Here is a 19,495-nt window from a genome sequence, read left to right on the forward strand (position 1 = left end):
TTTTTATCACAGAGAGAGAGACAGACAGACAGACAGACAGACAGACAGACAGAGGGCTATCTTGGCAATCTAAAATGCAGCGCAAAGCGTATTCACATCACGATGCAAAGCTTATTCCTATCTTACACTTGAATTTTCTTTGCCGCTTTATTAAACAATGTGCCCAGGGGTGTGGCAATTAATGACATAAGGTGTGGTCTGGCGCATTATCTAAAAATCACTATCTTACACCATCTAAAAATCATTACCCCACTGACCAAGAAAAACCTGGTCTATAGCGAAAGGGGCATATGAAGCACAGCTGAAGACGCACTGTCACGAGATGTAAGCAGCAACTCCTCTGCAGGATAAATGTCCTTAGGTTTTTTATTCAGTCATTCGAACATTATTGAAGTAAGTGTTACTTTATTCAGGCTATGTTTTCTATGGTAACCCATTGTCAGTCAATAGTGAAAGTAATTAACTGTGTATAACTGTTTTATTGTTGACTATGACACCACAGTGATGTTAGTTCCACTTTCAATTCAAATAATAGACGAGTGCAGATGCGTGTAGCCTATACTCTGCTAGTCACAAACAGGTTTTAGTTAAACGTGGTTTAGTGGTATACCTGTTCCATACACTCTCGCGTGCAAGCAGGTTCCTTCAAATGCGCCAGTCACCATCAAAATACTGATGCACTGTTTGAAGTCGCGCTGCTTGCTGTTAAAGGGAATGACAGATGTCACTCTCATTGGTTTAAAGGACGTTACGCCCAAAACACACCCATGACTGATTAAGAAACCTTTTTACGCCAAGCGCCCGACGTTTGATAACAAAACCTCCCCGAATGTGGACTAAACACACCCATAAATATATTTAAGCGATTCGCCACTGACCATGCGTTTTAAATCGCCAAGATAGAGCCCAGAGACAGACAGACAGACAGACAGACACACAGACAGACAGACAGACAGAGAAAGAAAAATGGAGGGAGGGAGAGAGAGAGAGGGAGGGAGGGTGAGAGAGATAGAGCGGGAGAAAGAGTGGGAGAGAGAGATGGAGAGAGAGATAGAGAGAGAGAGAAGGAGGGAGAGATAGAGCAGGAAAGAGAGTGAGAGAGAGTGAGAAAGAGAGGGAGGGAGAGAGAGAGCGAGAGGGAGAGCGAATGTTCCCCGGGGGACCTCCCCTCGCTGTGTGTTTATGTTGTAAACAGTCTTTCCTTCCTGCGTTTACATTAGGCGCTTCACAGCCGACTGGGAGCTGGCGGAGCTGGATGAGCTGTCTGCCCGCCATTGGCTGCTGCTCCCACACATTTCCCCTTTAAGAGGGCCACTTCACTCTTTACCGTTCCCTCACACACACACACACACACACACACACACACACACACCAGCCCGCAGCGCTGGCATATGGTGGGGGGCCGGCATGCACTAGCCCATTCTCGCAGTGTTTGCGTTTTGGCCAAGCAACTTTGTGAGAGGGAGGGAGAAAAGTAGAGAGAGAGAGAGAGAAAGTGAGAGAGAGAGAGAGAGAAGAAGGAGCTCTTTCATTGTGCGTGTCTGCTGTTGTGTGCATGGTTTGACGGTTGGAGCAGCCCTCTGATCTGATTCATAAAAGCCCCGGTGTCACAGCTGCTCGTGTGCTGTGCATGTGTGCGTGTGTTTTCTCTCTCTCTGTGTGTGTGTGTGTGTGTGTGTGTGTGTGTGTTGTGTGGGCGGGTTTGTGGGGGGTGAGGGGTGGGTGGGTCGCTAGGGTGGGTTCATTCATGTGGCTGAGAGACTGCATTCCTGGAAGATTTGTGAGGAGAGGGGAACTCCAGCTAGCGAAACGGCCAGCGCAGAGGAGCCATTATCCCTGTGAAGCGAGCGAGGGACTCTCACTGAACCTCTGCCTCCATCTGATTGTGTCTCCCTCTCCCAGCTTTGAGGAAATCTACAAGTTCCAGAGACAGATCCTCAGAGTGAAGGATCGGGATGAATTTCCCATGATCCTCGTGGGTAACAAGGCCGACTTGGAGCTTCAGAGGCAGGTGAGCATAACTGTCATCCTCAGGAGGTCCAATCTGTCACACACACACACACACACACACACACACACACACACACACACACACATACACACACACACACACACACACACACACGATCATCCTCAGGAGGTCCACTCCATTTCACACACACACACACACACACACACACACACACACACACACACACGATCATCCTCAGGAGGTCCACTCCATCACACACACACACACACACACACACACACACACACACACACACACATACATGATCATCCTCAGGAGGTCCACTCCTTCGCACACACGCACACACACACACGCACACGCACACGATCATCCTCAGAGGTCCTCTCGTCCCACACACCAGATATGTGTCGGAAGAGCCATTCCTGTAACACACCACAGCTCAGTACACCTTTGATCACATTCAGAGAATAAATCCTCATTATCCTCATTCTGTGTGTCTGCTGAAAAAATATCGGGTGTTGGTTCACAGCCCTGGCTCTGTAAATGGGAAACAAACACAAATACTAATCCCAGCCAAACAGCAGCCGGTGGTGTTAGTGCTGGTGCACAGGACAGTGGAACAGGGGTGAGGGAGCAAAACGAACACATTGTCAAGAGCACTGAAAGGAGCCGTGTATTTGTTTGGCTGTTGAGTCCAAATATCAACAACTGTTCTCCCCCTCTAACTGACTAATTGATTGTGTGAGGCAGCACGTTTGAAGTACTCTGAGCTCTCAGGGTGGAGAACCACAGCCTATTCCATTTGCTGACAGTCAAACAAGCCATTGCCACTTAGTCCTCACTGAACCACTGGACAATGGGAATACGGTTTTGTGCAGCGTCTGCATGTTATGTCCCATGCAATGTTGCACTAATCGCTAATTATGTGCCGAGGTATATTACGGACTAACAAGCATTTGATCAGCGTTTGATGCTGCCCCTGTGGAGCCCTGTTCTATGGATCCAAATATGTCATAATGCTTTAAAGAGAAACAGCAGGGTAGTTCCATATCTGTAACCACACACACCTTTCATGCACAATCTCAAAGTATAATGCTATGACTTACATTGGCAGCTATTATACTCAGTTTTGAGTGAGTAGGGAATGTTGATGAAATTAAATGAGGTGTATTTTTTATGAAGGACCAGCAAATGAAATGAAATTTGAATAGAAACAAGTGAACAGACAGGACTGAGCTATCGCAGTCATGTAGTATTCACATGCTGCCATCTGGTGGTCAGAAGTAGTATTTTTGTACAGTTAAAACCCATTCCCAATTCTGACCCACTGCATGAGTCTCTACAACTGATTCCATATGTACCGGTACTGTATGTGCTTTAGGAAAATAGTTGCTTGTAGTTCATGTATAGACTCATTTTTTTATTACTGCCTTCTTGCATTCAAAACAATCTGAAGGAAATGTGAAAATAATGTATCTCCATGTAGCATGAAGTGTTTTTTCTTGATATCTGTGTTGTGTTTTTGTGATTTGTTTTATTCATAACATGTCTGAACATGTATTCAAGTATCCCTATACCATTGTTTGAATGACATTTTCCCTCAGTATTCAGTAGTTTTGTAGTTTGTATCTGATTAGAGCATCCCAGAGTCTGCTCATGCCTCTACCCTCCACCAGATGGAGCCAGACCTCTGTAGTCTGATACCACAGAGTGTCAGGACTGAGGACCCGTCCACACGGAGATGCTTTTTAGGTTAAACGCAGAGGTTTTGCTTCGTCTTGGCCGAGCGTCCAAACGAATCCTGTAAACGCACTGCCCGAAACCGCACTTTTCTGAAACCTGGTCCCAGAGTGGAGAAATCTGAAACCGTAGCCCGTTTGAATTCGTTTAGACAGCGAAACCGCACATCCTGCTTGCGTATCGATGATGTCATCGCCCCACCTCAGCTGCCCTGGACTTGCACTTATAGTATTGCCTAACAATACTAGTTTTAATACATGGCATTACCTACGATTACACTCCGTAAGATAAATATCACAACTGGTGCTGCGCAGCGTCGATAGCTTATGACTTGGTGGACTGAACACTGTTTTTTCCCCGGTGTTTTTTTATGCATTCTAGCTACTGTCAGTGACGCGAGAGTACTTAAGTTATTAGGAAAGTGCGGTGTAAGTTTTGGCTACATTAATTTGTGCGTAGTGCCAGTGTCATTCATTTATTTTACATGTCTTACAACATATATACATGCATTCACAGTCGAGTGAAATCAGATATAAGCATACAAAGACGCTTAGAACTCACGTTAAGCCGATGGTAGCACACTGAATGCAAATGCGCGATTTGATGCAGGCAAACGTATTGACTGTTACTAACGAAGGTTTTATAGCAATAATATAAATGTGGCGACAGAATAGCCTAGAACTTGGGTAAGCCTTGCGTTTAGTAGCCTAATTGCGGTGATAGCCAAAACTAATGTGAATCACGGACTATCCTACAACCAAAGAAAGTAAAGGTGATTAGTAGGCCTACCTGCGTTAGCCAAATAAAGGACGGGACTGCACCCTTCACAAACTGTAAAATAAAGTTTATTCGTTTTACAGTTGACTACAGTTGACAGTTCACCATCAGTCCACACAAACAATTCTGGTTTCCTTGCACTAGCCATTTCGTCATAGCCTATTCTGTCTGTTTGTAAAGCACAAACTTTGGTCAATTTCTGTAAAGAAACAGTGCCACCTATAGGCCTGAAGTAACGTGTTGAGTCGTGTTGAGATGGATCCGTCTGGACGCAAATATTCTTGATGCGGTTTCAGGGAAGACGGAGGAAAAAAAGATCGGGTTCGTACGTGTGGACTAGCCCTGAGTGCCTGATTCCACATCACTCTGGTCCTTCACGCATCACAGCCAAAACTCTTCCTCTTCCCCTTCCCCTTCCTCTTCCTCCCCCAGGTGACCCAGGAGGAAGGTCAGCAGCTCGCCCGGCAGCTGAAGGTGACGTACATGGAGGCCTCAGCTAAGATCCGCATGAATGTAGACCAAGCGTTCCACGAGCTGGTCCGAGTAATAAGGTGAGAGGGCCATGTGTGAGATTCCTCTAACACGCACACACACACACACACACATACATACACAGAGCAGACCATTGTTGTTGGGTGTAGCTGATACTGGACTGGACTTTTGTCTTCTGACCACAGGCTGGGCTGGGCTGGACTAGGCAAGGCTGGCTGGTGCTCTGATCACGATGCTTTTCCTGCATGCGTAGGTGCCTGAAGGGGCTTGTTTTCGCTCTGCTTTGTAAATCGTGATCTTCTCCTAATATGAAACTGCTAATTAACCGCCACCCTGGAAGGCAAAGCACTTGCGTCCGCCTGCCTCCTTCAGCCCACTCTTCTAGCCCTTCACTTGAAGTAGACATGAAAAAAAAGAACAATAATAATAATTTCGACCTTGAATGTGCAAGGCACAATTTTGAGAAGAAGCTATTGTCCACAGTACAGTATGTGAGTGGTTCTTGGATTCTCATTGAATGTAGCTACATTAAAGAGTCAGTTTGGACTAAGTGAAGTTAAAGTGAAACTTTTATATCATTTCCATGGTCATTTCCTCCCTCAGTGGCCACAGATTTAATTTAGTATGGATCATAGAGTGCAATTTATATATGAAAGACATGAATGAGGAAGAGGCAATCATGTCTGTATCATTTATAATGATCCGTAATGTACAAATGGATACTGTATGATCATATATAATCCTTTTAGTTTAGGTATAATGTTGGATTTGAATGTAGCCGTCACTGTGCTGGTCAGCTGAGGTCAGAGCTCATGCGTAGCGTTCTGTCCCCTGGTGTTCCAACAGGAAGTTCCAGGAACAGGAGTGCCCGCCTTCGCCGGAGCCCACGCGCAAGGAGAAGGACAAGAGCGGCTGCCATTGTGTCATCGTCTGAGTGGCACACCGGGCCGCCAGTCATCCAGCTGCTGTCACCAGTCCCCCCACCCCCCCCCTGCCTTCTGACATCACATCCTGTTGTGGATGACCGCTGCCTTTCGACATGTGCATGAGCTAAGACAGCAGTCCCTGTGCTAGCCTTATCAGGGCCGGGAGCTGCCTCACCGCGCTCCTCCCCCTGGGACTTCACTACTAGAAGAACCAAACTGACAGTAAAACAACAAAACTTAACAAAAACAAACAAAAAAAAACAGACAAACACAAACAACAACAAATGTTATTGAACTCACCGCTCACCTTCATCTAGTGTTATATATATAAAAAAAACATGATGACGAAAAAAGACAAGAAACCATACAGCTTTCAGTGTGAATATGTCCCAACACTAAAAGATCGCTTCTTAAATTTGCTTTGATTCCATTATTTTTATGTTGTATCTCAAAGGACTTATCTTGCCTTGTAGTCACATTTGTATTTTTACCGAGATGGAATCACAGAAAATATCAATATATGTATATTATATCATTAGAATGTTAATGATAAACAACTGACGCATTTGCAGGCGGTGTAGAATGAGGTGATCTTGTGCCGCTTTGTGTGTGCGTTTGTGTGAGTGTGTGTGTGTGTGTGTGTGTGTGTGTGTGTGTGTGTGTGTGTGTGTGTGTGTGACGTGCCATTATGCCTTTTAATTTCTACTCCATGTGCTGAACAGCTACTGTACGTAAATGAAATCAGTGTGAGTTGAGAACACATTTTTAAAAACCTGATGATTAAATCTTCTCAGTGCTGAGTGCAAGGTTGATGAGCTTTGGTCCTGACCCATGTTATAATGTAGACATATATACGTGTGTGTGTGTGTGTGTGTGTGTATGTAGACAGCCAACATCAACGGCCATTTTTTCTTACATCTGTGCTTCAAATGTGTCCGAGGCCAACACCCAGTAGAAGTGGTCTCTGTTACCTGAATGGCTCGTAGACTAGCCTTTGCTTGTTTGCTTTTCTCATTGCTAATTAGGTTCTCAGACCCTTGTGTTGGTAGATAGGTCAGCTCTTCTCCCTTCTTGCTCAGCCATTGCCTTCACAGACTATCGCACACTCAGGTTGGTGGGTAAAACATTTCCCCACTCGGAGAAAGATAGCGTGTAAGAGGCCGGGCCCTTGGGGTTTGAGGTACCTTGCTAATATGTGTAGTTTTACAGAACTGGTTTGGGAAAATGTTCACACACACACACACACTCTCTCTCTCTCTCTCTTGCCTTACATATGGAATTGATTTCCAGATTGATAATATTCTGTTGACTGTTTCTATTTCCCCTCCTTCTCTGGTGTGTTTAGTTGAAGTAATGTAAGGAAACAGTGACAGTGAGAGGGTAGAACTAAGGAATCATTTACACTCATGGTATTAGGTATTAGCCACAGCTTATACAACTTTCATAACACCTCTGTAATTGACATGAAGGGACCTTCGAACCTTCAACATTCTCTTTGGCACATCCGTAATCCAGGATTATGTTTTTATTAGTTGGTAAGATGCCCAAAAGGAATTCTTGACCATGGATTTGAGTGTGAAGATTTAAGTAGTGACAGATGTTTCCTGTATAACACACACAGACACACACTCTCTCTCTCTCTCTCTCTCTCTCTCTCTCTCTCTCTCTCTCTCTCTCTCTCTTACATACACACACACACACACACACACACACACACACACACACACACATACATATGAAGACTAAATAAATGATCTCAGTTGTGACATATCTGGTATCTGACAGGCTAGTATGTGTAGCCCCTCATTTTACAGAACTATCATTAAGGGTTAACATCACTATAAAGACATTTCACCATTAGGTTTGTCTTCCTTTTTCATGAGTGTATTTCAGTACAAGGGAAACAATTAAACTATTCTGGTTTTTGTTTTATCATCATGTAATATAAGATTAAAAAAAAGATCGGAGGTGATTCTTTGAGAGACGTGATTAAATGTTTTTACTATATACTTTTATACATTATTTTCTTATCAGACTAGTTACCGAGTATTTTTATATGTTTGTAAGTGAACCTGCTCTCATGGCACAAGTGTGTGTATATGTAAAGAGGAGTATTTAATTCTCTTAGTTTGCTTTTAACTGAAAATAAAAGATGAATGGCCATAGCCTGCATTGTCCACATGTGGTCCAGAACTCATCCCTGTTTTTTGTTGGTGTCCTGGAGTTGGTGACCAGCTGAGTCTCACCTGACCTCCAGCGCCTATCCCATAATGCAACATTCCCACTAATCGTCTCCTCCCGACTATCCCACCTGGAGGGCAGACGCGGGACTTGATTAGCTCCGTGGGCTGTTGAGCATGCGAGCCGTGCTGGCCTGCAGTAGAGGTCAGCTGCTGCAGTGGTAGCGCACAGCTCGTCCCCTCTCACTAAACCAGAGCTTGGGTAGCTGCTCCACGTCTGATCCATACTGTGTTTTTATGTTCCCGTGCAGTCCTGGCTCCTTGTATAGCTTCTGGTGCTAAAATAAAAAAGATATATGGCTAAAAACAAACTATACTAGAGTTTGACGTTTTGTTTCATTTTTAGAGGTTGATTTTATGTTAATGCCAGAAAAAAAAAGAAAACTGTATGGTGATTTTCAAATGGTATGGTTTGAAAATGTGAAAAAAAAAAAAATATGTTAGGCAATCCCACTTTTGTAAGAACACAGCTGTTTTCTCATTCATCTGTCAAATGTGTCATGTATGTCCTTGGGCATGATGATGGATGAAGACCAGAGATGGTCTTCCTCACTGGGTCAGACTTTTACTTGCTGTATGTCCACTCTGAACATTGTCTCTGCTGGTGCTTCTTTGCCAGGAAACATAATCAGTGAATTATGGGGTCCTTTTTATCACATGAAAGACAATACTCATATCACATGAAAATATGTCTTCTTTTTTCCCATTTTGACATATGTATGCCTCCGTGCGGGCGTTAGCCATGGCCAGAGACATTTTCTTTTCAAATTAGGTAAAAAATGTTCACTTGGACTCAAAGATGAAGTGATTACATTTTGGAGGTTAAAGGTCATATTTCAAGGTCACTGGGACCACTTCTATGTCCCTTTCTATTAAACACAATATCTCAAGAATGCCTTGAGGCTCATTTTTCAAATCTGGGTATTTCATTATCTACAGTACATAATAACATTAAAACATCAAACAAAACAAACAGCAACTGGCTACAGCGCCCATAACATATTTGGGTCCAAGTGGTCACAGGGACCCGAGTTCGAGTTATTTCCCAATCCCACTCTCTCTCTCCCACTCTCTTCCTGTCAATCTCTCACTTTTCTATCAAAATAAAAAATAATAGAAAAAAAAACATCAGAGAATCGTTGTAAACAAGAGACAGGGTTGAAAAACAGTATTGGATGGCCACGATCTTCAGGGTCTTAGATGGCACTTCATCCAAAAATGATCTGTTTCTGTTAAGAAAATCATTGTATGGGCTCAGGAAAGTTTCTGATAAGCATTGTCTATAAACAGTTTGAAGCGCCATCTATCATGCAAAGAAGTAACCTTATGTAGGCATAATCCAGAAAAGCAGGGCCTGCGTTCATTTGAGGTGGACTGAGGTAAAGTGGAAAACTGTGCTTTAGTTTGACCAATCAATATTTGTAATTCTTATGGGAAATCTTAGACTCTGGATATGGATGGTTATGGATACGCTTTTGTCCAAAGCGACATACAAATATATAATAGGCCTACTTAAATTTAACAGGGAACAAATTAAAATGTTGGTCAGACTATAATAAGGAGAATAGCAATAATAAACAGCAATGTCAATTCAATCAATAGCCTAATGAAATAAACAATGAAAATGAGGGAAAAAAGTAATAATAAACAATAATGTCCATTTACATTTTAAACGTCGTCCCAACTTTATTTTGGAAATAGGGTTGTAGTAATTAATGCAATATAATAACAGTAGGTCTGGCAAACAGAATATGACTGCAAATCTGATTTAAGCTATCAAACTCATAAGCTCTCAAACTTCATTACTTCTCTCTTGTCATTCGGAGCAGCACTGTCAGCAGAAACCATGGCAACGGCAAGTTTCTGCTGGAAATAATTCATGCCATTGAAGCACCACGCTCCCATTGTATGCAGCGCAGCCCCTTATTGACTACACCACAGCGCCATCTCCTGCTCTTTGATCACAGATAGGAGAGAGGCCGATGAAGGTTGGTGGCTCTGCAGAGAATTCTGCCGCGCTATAAAGTTAATGTTGCAGGGCAAACGCTCCTGATTTTTTTACATTTACATTTATTCATTTAGCAGATGCTTTTATCCAAAGCGACTTACATATGACATATGCCAGTCTCCACAGAGCAACTCAAGGGCACACCGGTGGAAGCCAGGAATTGAACCCACAACTTTTCAGGCTGCTGCATGCTAACGCAGTTCCTTAGCCACTATGCTACCATTGCCCTGCTGTGCCCCACCCTGCCCTGTCCTGTCCTGCCCTGCTTTGTTTGTAAAATAAGTTGAGGTATGTTTTTGCACTATGTTGGTGGCATATGGTCATGAGAAGGACAGATAACCACATCATAAGATACATTCATAAGATGTGTCTCCCTCCTCTGGACTGGTAGAGGTCAGGTGCACACTGCATTCATAAGATGTGTCTCCCTCCTCTGGACTGGTAGAGGTCAGGTGCACACCGCATTCATAAGATGTGTCTCCATCCCTGACTGAAGCCATCCTGAACTTGTGTTGTGTTATATTAGATTTGTTCCTGTATCATTATGCTTCCTCTATAGGTTGACTTAGGTAAAAAAAAGAACAGCTCATCTTATCCCACTCTCCCTATGCGTGTAAATGATTTCAGAAAGCTGGCACTCCTGGTGGAGTGATTCTAAAATCAACCTAATCTAAATGAAAATCCTGTTGAAGGTGTAATGTGTTATTATATAAATGCATGTTAGGAGGCTAAGAAGCTATGGCTTTACGGGTGGCACTGTGCTGCACAATTCCCTGCTGTTCCAAGAAAATGAACCCTTGGGCTCTGTTAAAAAAAGTGCACACACTCTTTCTATCGACTCCTCACACCATGTAATTAATTTGCCTTTGAAGTATGCAGAGTGTGGTATGTGGGAGAGATTTGATTGTTTAACTTTAGCATAAATCATTAGGGAGTAACGAAAGACATAAATGTCCACATGCAGGAAACAGTATGCAGGAACTATTTCTTTTGCACCCACAGACACCAGTTAGCTCATTCATATTACCAGGGTTAAAGTTTGAGTAATGAGCCTTAAATTATTATAGAAAATGTAGCTGTGTAAGCCACGTCATAATAACAAAGTAATAATTGCAAAGATACTTTCCTTGATATGAGACCATTGCAGTACAATGACTGTTGAGCTGGTTGGAATCCGAATCAGTTTTTACAGCTATACTACTGTATAGGCCAAGTATAAAATAGATTATAATTTTGAATCCATTTATATCTGTACAACAACTAAAATTACAGGTTGAATATTTATAGTTGCAAAATAACAGGTTGCATATTTACAATATCCTGTGCTTCTATGGATGTGCTTATCTAGATAAGACCTGACCTCTGACCTTAGATGAGAGTGTTAGAGAAGCTCATGGCTTCAGTCACGATGGGTCGAATGGGCCTTCACTACTGTAGGTCAGACAAGATGGACCTGGCTGCCAATGGGCTGGGCAAAACAGACAGGTTTAGCATATGACATAGAGGAAAAAAGGGACAGGTTTGTCTCCAGTCTGACATGTCAGAATGAAATTACCATCAAATTGAAGAGCCATTGCCTTGTGCTCGAGCATCTTGGTCAATTTCATTTCAAGAGTCTCCCTGTATCTTATGGGATCTCCTGTCTGAAGTGCCACCACTGCTTACCTATAAAACTGGGGCAGGCAGCATCTCCTCTAAGGAAGCAGGCCTGGTGGAGAATACAGGGCTCGCTCTCGCTACACCTCCCCAATCAAACCTCACACTTGCTGTGACTGGTGCCATTCATGGGCATCCATGGATTTGCATTTGGCGCTCTGTCAGGCTCCGGAACAGAGATCCAACGCTGCTAATTCGGAAATGTATTCCTGTCACCGTTCCAGCTGCTCGCCACGTTTCAGTTACTGACAGGGCTTTTTCATACAGCGAAAACAAGAAGGGGACAGACAAACGTGTGTGGTTCAGATACTATAGCCTACTATTGAAAGTGATCTGCATTATTTCAGTGTTGTTGAGCACCGTTAGAATATAAATAGGCCTCCCTCAAATGCATTATCTTTGGAGCGAATTATGTCATACAGAGCCTTTCAGCATACATTCTATTGGGACTTTTAGGTGACAGCAGTTCTCACACTCCCACAGTCAATGCAGAGTTTCACAGTATTGGTCTGTAATGTTTAACATTACTCATGCCAGGACCATAGTGCAACACTGCCCTGTCTCTAAAATCAAATATATAACAATCAAATATCAATGACAACAGCAAATATATATATTTTGGAATTACATTATCACATTTCCTATATGATTGTTTAATCTTAATAAACAATAATACTTATCCAGTTTCCAGTATATCCAGTTTCTACTGTACCTTCAACACTGAATTCTGTATTGAAATCTTTCTGCATGTGCTCATATGGTTAAGGTGTGCAGATTTATGTAAGGGGTTGGTTTTTCAAGATGTTTTGTTAATTGGCATTACCATTTCGGACCTAATTTATGTTTAAGGAGAACTGGCTTATTAGGAAACAGTATGCATTTCAGATCAGGTGATCCATCTAAGTTAGTCTCTATTTGGAATTACTCAAGATAAGAAATTTGTTATACATGTAATCAGATTAGAGAGGATCAGATCAATATTTGTAAATACAGCCATGAGGCAAAGACATATTAAAAAGTTCAGGAGTGTAGATAGTCTGAAACAGACGTAGGACTGAGGACCCTTTTCCCTGGCACAGGCTTCTTTCCCAAACAATACACAATAATACAACACCGTTACTAGATTCACACAGTGGCTTTATTTGAATCAAGCGCAGACACATTTCTGTGTATGTGTCTTGCATTCTCTTTTTTTTTTACTGTGAGTGTAAAATGTTGGTTTACCAATTATTCATTTTGCCTTTCGTTTAATTCGTTAGTGTAAAATAAAGCGTTTAACAGTTGTAGCTTTTAAAATCTGCGCTTGTAGTTTGCACATGCAGACATTATTAGCAATAATAACTAGATTATTTTATAAATTGAATAAACTCAATATATTGCCTTTACACTTGCAATCACTCTGAAAATATGAGACCCATATAGAATGTCGAGGGTATTTGTCGGTACAGGAAAACGTTTCTTGTGCGTCATTCTGAAACTGCAAGTTTCCTTGAACGCCCCTAAATGGTACAGTCCTTACCATGGGGAATCAGTGATTGATAACGTAGTCCATGTGAAGAGACCCAGCAAAATTACTCTCGGAACACAGCCCACCGTCTAGGCGAGGAAAGCATCTCTTCACACAGATCGCTTATTCATGACTTATTTCGCTGTATAACATCATTTAATCAACGACAGTCCAGACACTATCATGGATGGAGTCAGCAGCAACAAGAGCATGTCGTACAGTCGATGGAGTTATGACAGGTAAGCTTCGTTTTCATGCCATTACAACTCATGAGCTCATGGCTACTTGTCAGGTAACTGATTTCACTGATGTATTCAATATTTTGACATCCAGCGCAAACGATTTAGCGCAGATCTCGTGTGTTCCTGTAAATCTTTGACGATAACCCGGGAACAACTTGGGCAAATGAATGATGTCTGTGATTTCACTATAGTTTCCAGGTTCACTTCAAAGTTTTAGACATACATACCGAACTGTGTCCAAAGTGTTTCTTAGCAGGGTTGTGGCAGGGATATGTTTTAACATCAGTAGTGCGTCTGTCATACATGTATTACAACCTATTCAGTTGTGTTTTTTGGAAACACTATACCAGACGTAGGCTATCCTGGATTTTGTGAGAAATAAAAAAAAAACACCTTTAACTTGACTCCTGTTTGGTGTTCATCCGAGTTTAGTGTAATCAAGTGTAAAGTATTAATTGTCTAACGTTATCTCCAAACGCAAATGGCAATTAGGTTATGGAGGAGTCGCGAATGTCTCTTTACTTTGCATTATGACCTGTTCTTTTGTATTAAATTCCCACTATCTCCTCCAACAGCCTAGCCGGAATAAGCTTCATGTTAAAGCTATGTGCTTAACATGGCGTTCTTCATGTGTCATACTGTAACTGGTAGCCTACTGTATGTTGATGGCGTGTAGTGGAACTGAAGATGCGATTGGTATTCAGAAGATGTTCTATAATCCAGGGAGACAGTGGTGAGATGCCCAGCTCTCCACTCACACTTGCACTGCTCCCCTCCCCACTCTGCAGGAGAATGAAAATATGGAATGGATTAAGAGAAAGAAGTGTGTGTGTGTGTGTGTGTGTGTGTGTTTTAGTGAGAGGGAGATGTGGGGAGGTAACAGTAGTTACTGAGGCTCTGGTACTGTGGCTAAGATAGGGTTTATCATTAAATAAGTAAGGATCTAATTTCTCTCATGGTGATGAATTAGTCTTCCCTTTCTACTCTTCTCCCTTTATCCTGTTCTCTCCTCTGCCCTCCCTTGCTGTCATTTTCTCATCTCTCTTCTCTCCTCATCTGCACTGTGTCTTCTGCTACATCCAGGATGGAGGTGCTTGACATGCAAAGTGACATGCACAAGCATGCAAACACATTCACAGATACACACACGCGCACGCACGCACGCACGCACGCACACACACACACGTTGAACACCAACCTAGCAGCATATTGTATTGCAATTATTTCCATGTCAGTTTCTGTTACATGCAGTTTGAATGCTGGAAGCTGAAAAACAACAGATGAGGTGATCAAGTGTCATCTTCTATTTTATCCATCAGTTGGTAGCCCGTTAACTCAGAAATTAAAGATCAAATTACACACTTTCTCTCGCTCTTTCTCTCTCTCTCTCTCTCTCTCTTTCTCTCTGTAAGCAGTTATCCCTGCTGGCAGCTTGCAGGCTTTATTTAAAATGGAGCAGGATTTGCATTCAGATTCAAGCAGGAGGAACTGATTAAACTACATGCATGTGGTCAGTAGTCAGTGGTGCAGGGCTGGTAATCTGCAGCCATGGTGGCTGAAGAGGTCTGGAGTGTTTGCTTGCGCTATGTGCTGCCCTTTGGTAGACCTTTTGCGTCTGCACCCTAAACATGTTACCATCCTAAACATGCGATTGGACCCTGAGGTGTTCACAAGAGATAAAGGTGAGAGGTAAGGTTGGCCGGTGTTCAGCAGATGCACACGCACACACACACACACACACACACACACACACACACACACACACACACACGATGGATGAGCTGACTGTAGCTCTGCAGATATTCCAGGAGTTTACATGGAACTGTTACAGTATTATTCAGAGAATATTAAATGTTATCAAATCTAATTCATCAGACAAAATGGTCTGAGAAGGTAATTTAATCTTCAGGTAGCAATTTAAATGTCAGCTCTCCAGAATGCAGGAGCATTTCTTTGATTCATTTAGAAGAAGCTTTTATTTGAAAGGACATTCAAGTGATATAGGGTACATTACAGATAAACAGAACATTTACAAGACAACACAGATGTCAATATCACTAGTTTTAGAGCGATGAAGGGATTGCAAGTGGTTGTAAACAGAAGAGGAACAGTAAGTGATAGCAAGAGATGTTTGAGGAAAAAGGTTGGTAATGAAATTGCTATATTACAGCAAAACAACCACAGTAATATTAGAATATAGTCTTTAGAAAGTGCCAATAAATATAATTTTAGCCAATGAAGTTTTAAGTTCCCATTTTTAATTTAGTGGGAATAAAAACATCAGCCAGTGTTAATATATGTGTGTGTGTGTGTGTGTGGTGTGTGTCTGAGTGCATGCCTGGTACATTTGTGGGTAGTATTGTGCCGGTCTTTTGTGTGCGGTCAGTCAGGGCAGCTCTCTTGCGTCAGAGCTGGTCTGGTTAATGGCAGATTGGCCTGGACAATTCACGGCACAGGAGCAGAAAGATGGACACAGCCCTGATGGACTGCCAACACAAGCAGATCTGTGCATTGAGAAACCCAGACCTCCCTCCTTCAACACTTTTTGTTTATGTCTCACACTCATTGATCACCCAGCACTGCTAGATAGACACCGTGCTCTAATATGTAGCTATCTCAGCTGCAACAGGACATTAGCACTATCTTATTGTCTCCTATTGACCGAGGATGTCATAACATTATGAGGCTTTGTGTTGGTTTATTGATAAGTGGGGTGTTCATCAAAGCTATTAAGGGCTTGATTACGTAGGTCAGCCTGTCTGTCCCGCATTTCTCTCTCTCTTCCTAGCCCAGGCCAAGCAGCTGGATTTATGGGGGCAGGAGTAAATAACACTGGCCTCCCCTTATCGACTTAGGGGAGATGAACGACCGGCGCCCCACACACACACAGGCGGCAGATTTACAGGAACTCAAAGTCCTTGCCAAGGATGGAGATCTGTGTATATGTGTGTGTGTGTGTGTGTGTGTGTATGTGTGTGTGTGTGTGTATGTATGAGAGTATAAGTACATATATATAGAGAGAGAGAGAAAGAGAGAGAGATGGTGTGTGTGTTTGTGTGTATGCTTGTGTGGCTGAGTGTGTGTGTGTGTTTGTCTGTGTGTGTGTGTGTGCGTGTGAGAGAGAGAGAGAGATTGGGGTGATTGGGGTCAAAGGTTCTGTCTTCTTGTAAAATATTAATTTAAACTCATCTCTGTGAGCTCTGGCAGCTCCCCCAGGGCCATGAGGTGTTTGCAAATCTCTTGAGACCCAGCCACCCCCCAGCGCCATTACGCAGACAGGCTCTCAGTTATAATTGAATTGCCCCTCAGTGAGCTTTCACTGTGAAATACTGTATGTTTCAGATGTGCCAAGCACGGACCAGTGAGCAGCCATGTTGATTTTGTCAGACTTCAGATGTGATTCATGGACACTCACAAGTGTATTAACACATTTATCAAGTGTCCCTTGTGCCGAGACACCATTTTCAATCAGAGGTATAGATCGGTTCTTATGGGTAGCTCCTCAAGGAATATTTGCTTGATTTATTATTTGTTGTTTCAGAGAGGGATACTTACAGTAGTGGTGGCAGGCCATTGAAATGCTTCTCCTGTCTGGCCTTGAAGGGGATGTTACAGTACAGTTTGTTTACTGTAGTACATTAGTCTAAGACTCTCATGATAAACAAACTGTGTTGATAGTTTGGGTTAAGGCTTTGTGTTTGGGATGGAGGAATGCTGTATGGCACTGAGTGTGTGAGTGTGTGCGTGTGTTGAGAGCTATTTAACATGGGTTACACAGTGTGTGTGTGTGCGGGTGTGTGTGTGTTTGGAGCTATGTGGCACTGGTTGGTTGTGTGTGTGACACTGCACAGCAGACATGAGTGGCACCAGTAGACAGCAGGCAGCGGAGCTCAGCAGGACACTGGAAGAGGAGGGGGTCTCTGGCGTCCATCTGTGCTTGGAGACCCTGCCATGGGCACCAGAGGGCCTTGATTGGCATGTGCACCCCCTGGGGGCCTGGAGGAGTGGAGTGCGGGGGGTACATCTCCACCGGTGGCTCCTGCTGCCCTGGCCCCTCGGTCCTGCTGCCCGCCACTGACTCACCCTTCACCTGTTACCGTGGTTACCAGACATCAGGAGGAGGAGGCAAGCAAAACAAAGCCTCTACCTGCAGGTGCAAACATCTCGCGTCAGACTGGATTATAAGCATGATGAGACTTCCTCCCACCTTACGTAACCCCCCGGTGTCTCTCCTGCTGGGCCTCGAGGCCCGGCTAATGTTGGGTATCGACACAACTGCTTCCAGCAGCTTTATGGAATAACTACTAGGTCTGGCTGAGAGATAAGAGATAGAGTTTAGGAAGACTGCTGCTTTTTAAGGCTGGATGATGATTATTATTATTATAGTGGTGCTGTGTGTGTTTGTGTGTGTGTGTGTGTTTGTGTGTGTGTGTTTATGTTTGTGTGTGTTTATGTGTGTGTGTGTGTGTGTGTGTGTGTGTTTGTTTGTGTGTGTGTGTGTATGTGTGTGTGTGTGTGTGTGTGTGTGTGTGTGATTGTGTGTGTGTTTGGGTGGCTAATAGAAGAAAAAAGGCAGTGTCTGAAAAGAGTGTGACCTTACATCTGTTAGATACAGTATGTCTCTCTCTGTGTAATATATATTTATATATATGTATCTAATATATATTAATATATGCACACATTGATATATATATACAAATTGTAACAGCCAGTTCGTTCCCAGACCACATCATAAAGAGGGACACAGACAACAAGGTTCAATAGCAAATGTCTAGGGGAAAATGAATGGGAGTGGTGGTGTGTGTGTATGGATGCAGTGAGGGCGTTGGTAGGCTATGTGAGACTATATGGGTAAACAAAGAAAAGAGGGAGATAGAGATTATATAAGAGGAGAGTGCAAAGTGCAAGTGCAAGAGAAAATCAAAATAGGTGCCTGCTTGAAAGAAGAGACGTTCCAAATGACAGACGCAGGGGACCCCTTATATAGCCCCACCCCAAACACAGGTGCAAGGGTATCAGCCTAACTACAGTCCTGCCCCATGCACTGACAGGCAGGGCTTGAAAACGAAATTATTTTTCAAACGTTCCGTTCCGAACGGTTCAGGTAGGCCTATGTTTAACGTTTTCGTTCTTGCATGCGTTCCGCCACAAACATATCGGTCCTGAACCGGTTCGGAACGCAAAATATCGTTCGTTCTTAAAGTTCCGGCAGTGTTTGGCGGGCCTATCAAGTCTATTTTTGTGGACTTTACCTTAGATTAGACGTAGGGGAGAGCCGGGACGATTGAAACACGGGACGAATGAAACAATCCAGTTTTCTCCGAGTGTGATGATGATAGACAGACGTCCTTCGGTCAAAACATAGAGCATGTTAACCTCCTTCTATCAGCCAAATATCTTCCTGCTATGTCATTTTATCACGGAGTGATAAACGAGTTTTGATGCGCAAAAGTAAACTTCATTAATGGTTACATTTTTTCGATTATCAATGAGTGTTTTTCATTTAAAGGTTTGACGTAATGCTTATTCAGTAGACCATTTAGTGTTCTCCACAATCCCAGACTTTCATATCGCATGCTTGTTTACATGGAAAGCAAATCAAGCTGTAGTGACATATGTCTGTGTCGGGACGATTGACCAGGCTGTAACTCCATGTATTTTAATTAAATGCACAAATAGGTGTGTTTAAACAATTATTTATGGAGGTAAGACATAGAAAAACAGTTTTAGGAAGATGAAAATAAATTTGGGCCCACCAGATAGGGGGTTGAGTTTCCCCATGTTATCCTATGGAGACTGACGGCCGGTGGGTCGTTAAGCCTACTTATTTGAATGTGCATTGGCCTAACCCACCTAAAAACCTAGTGAAACGACATTTTCAACAATATAAACATGATATAAATGGGAAAGCTTACCGTTCTAGCTATAAACATGG

General features: G+C 42.9%; 2 protein-coding genes across 3 annotated transcripts in view; both read left to right on the forward strand.

The window, feature by feature from the left end:
- The window catches only part of rras2 (RAS related 2), a 37,613-nt gene extending 29,529 nt beyond the window's left edge, over positions 1–8,084 (forward strand). The window contains exons 4-6 of the mRNA XM_042061868.1: positions 1,903–2,011; positions 4,922–5,040; positions 5,828–8,084. Of these exons, the coding sequence (XP_041917802.1) occupies positions 1,903–2,011; positions 4,922–5,040; positions 5,828–5,915 (316 nt within the window). The 3' untranslated portion in view covers positions 5,916–8,084. The remainder of the gene's footprint in view (positions 1–1,902; positions 2,012–4,921; positions 5,041–5,827) is intronic.
- Positions 8,085–13,379: 5,295 nt separating this feature from the next.
- tub (TUB bipartite transcription factor) overlaps positions 13,380–19,495 on the forward strand; it is a 91,568-nt gene continuing 85,452 nt past the window's right edge. Inside the window, exon 1 of one of the 2 annotated variants that reach the window (XM_042060777.1) lies at positions 13,380–13,557. In XM_042060777.1, coding sequence (XP_041916711.1) covers positions 13,502–13,557 — 56 coding nt within the window. In that variant the 5' untranslated portion in view covers positions 13,380–13,501. The remainder of the gene's footprint in view (positions 13,558–19,495) is intronic. The other variant, XM_042060779.1, reaches the window with a different exon arrangement.

Source organism: Alosa sapidissima, chromosome 14 (assembly GCF_018492685.1).
Source record: "Alosa sapidissima isolate fAloSap1 chromosome 14, fAloSap1.pri, whole genome shotgun sequence".
Lineage (NCBI taxonomy): Eukaryota > Metazoa > Chordata > Actinopteri > Clupeiformes > Clupeidae > Alosa > Alosa sapidissima.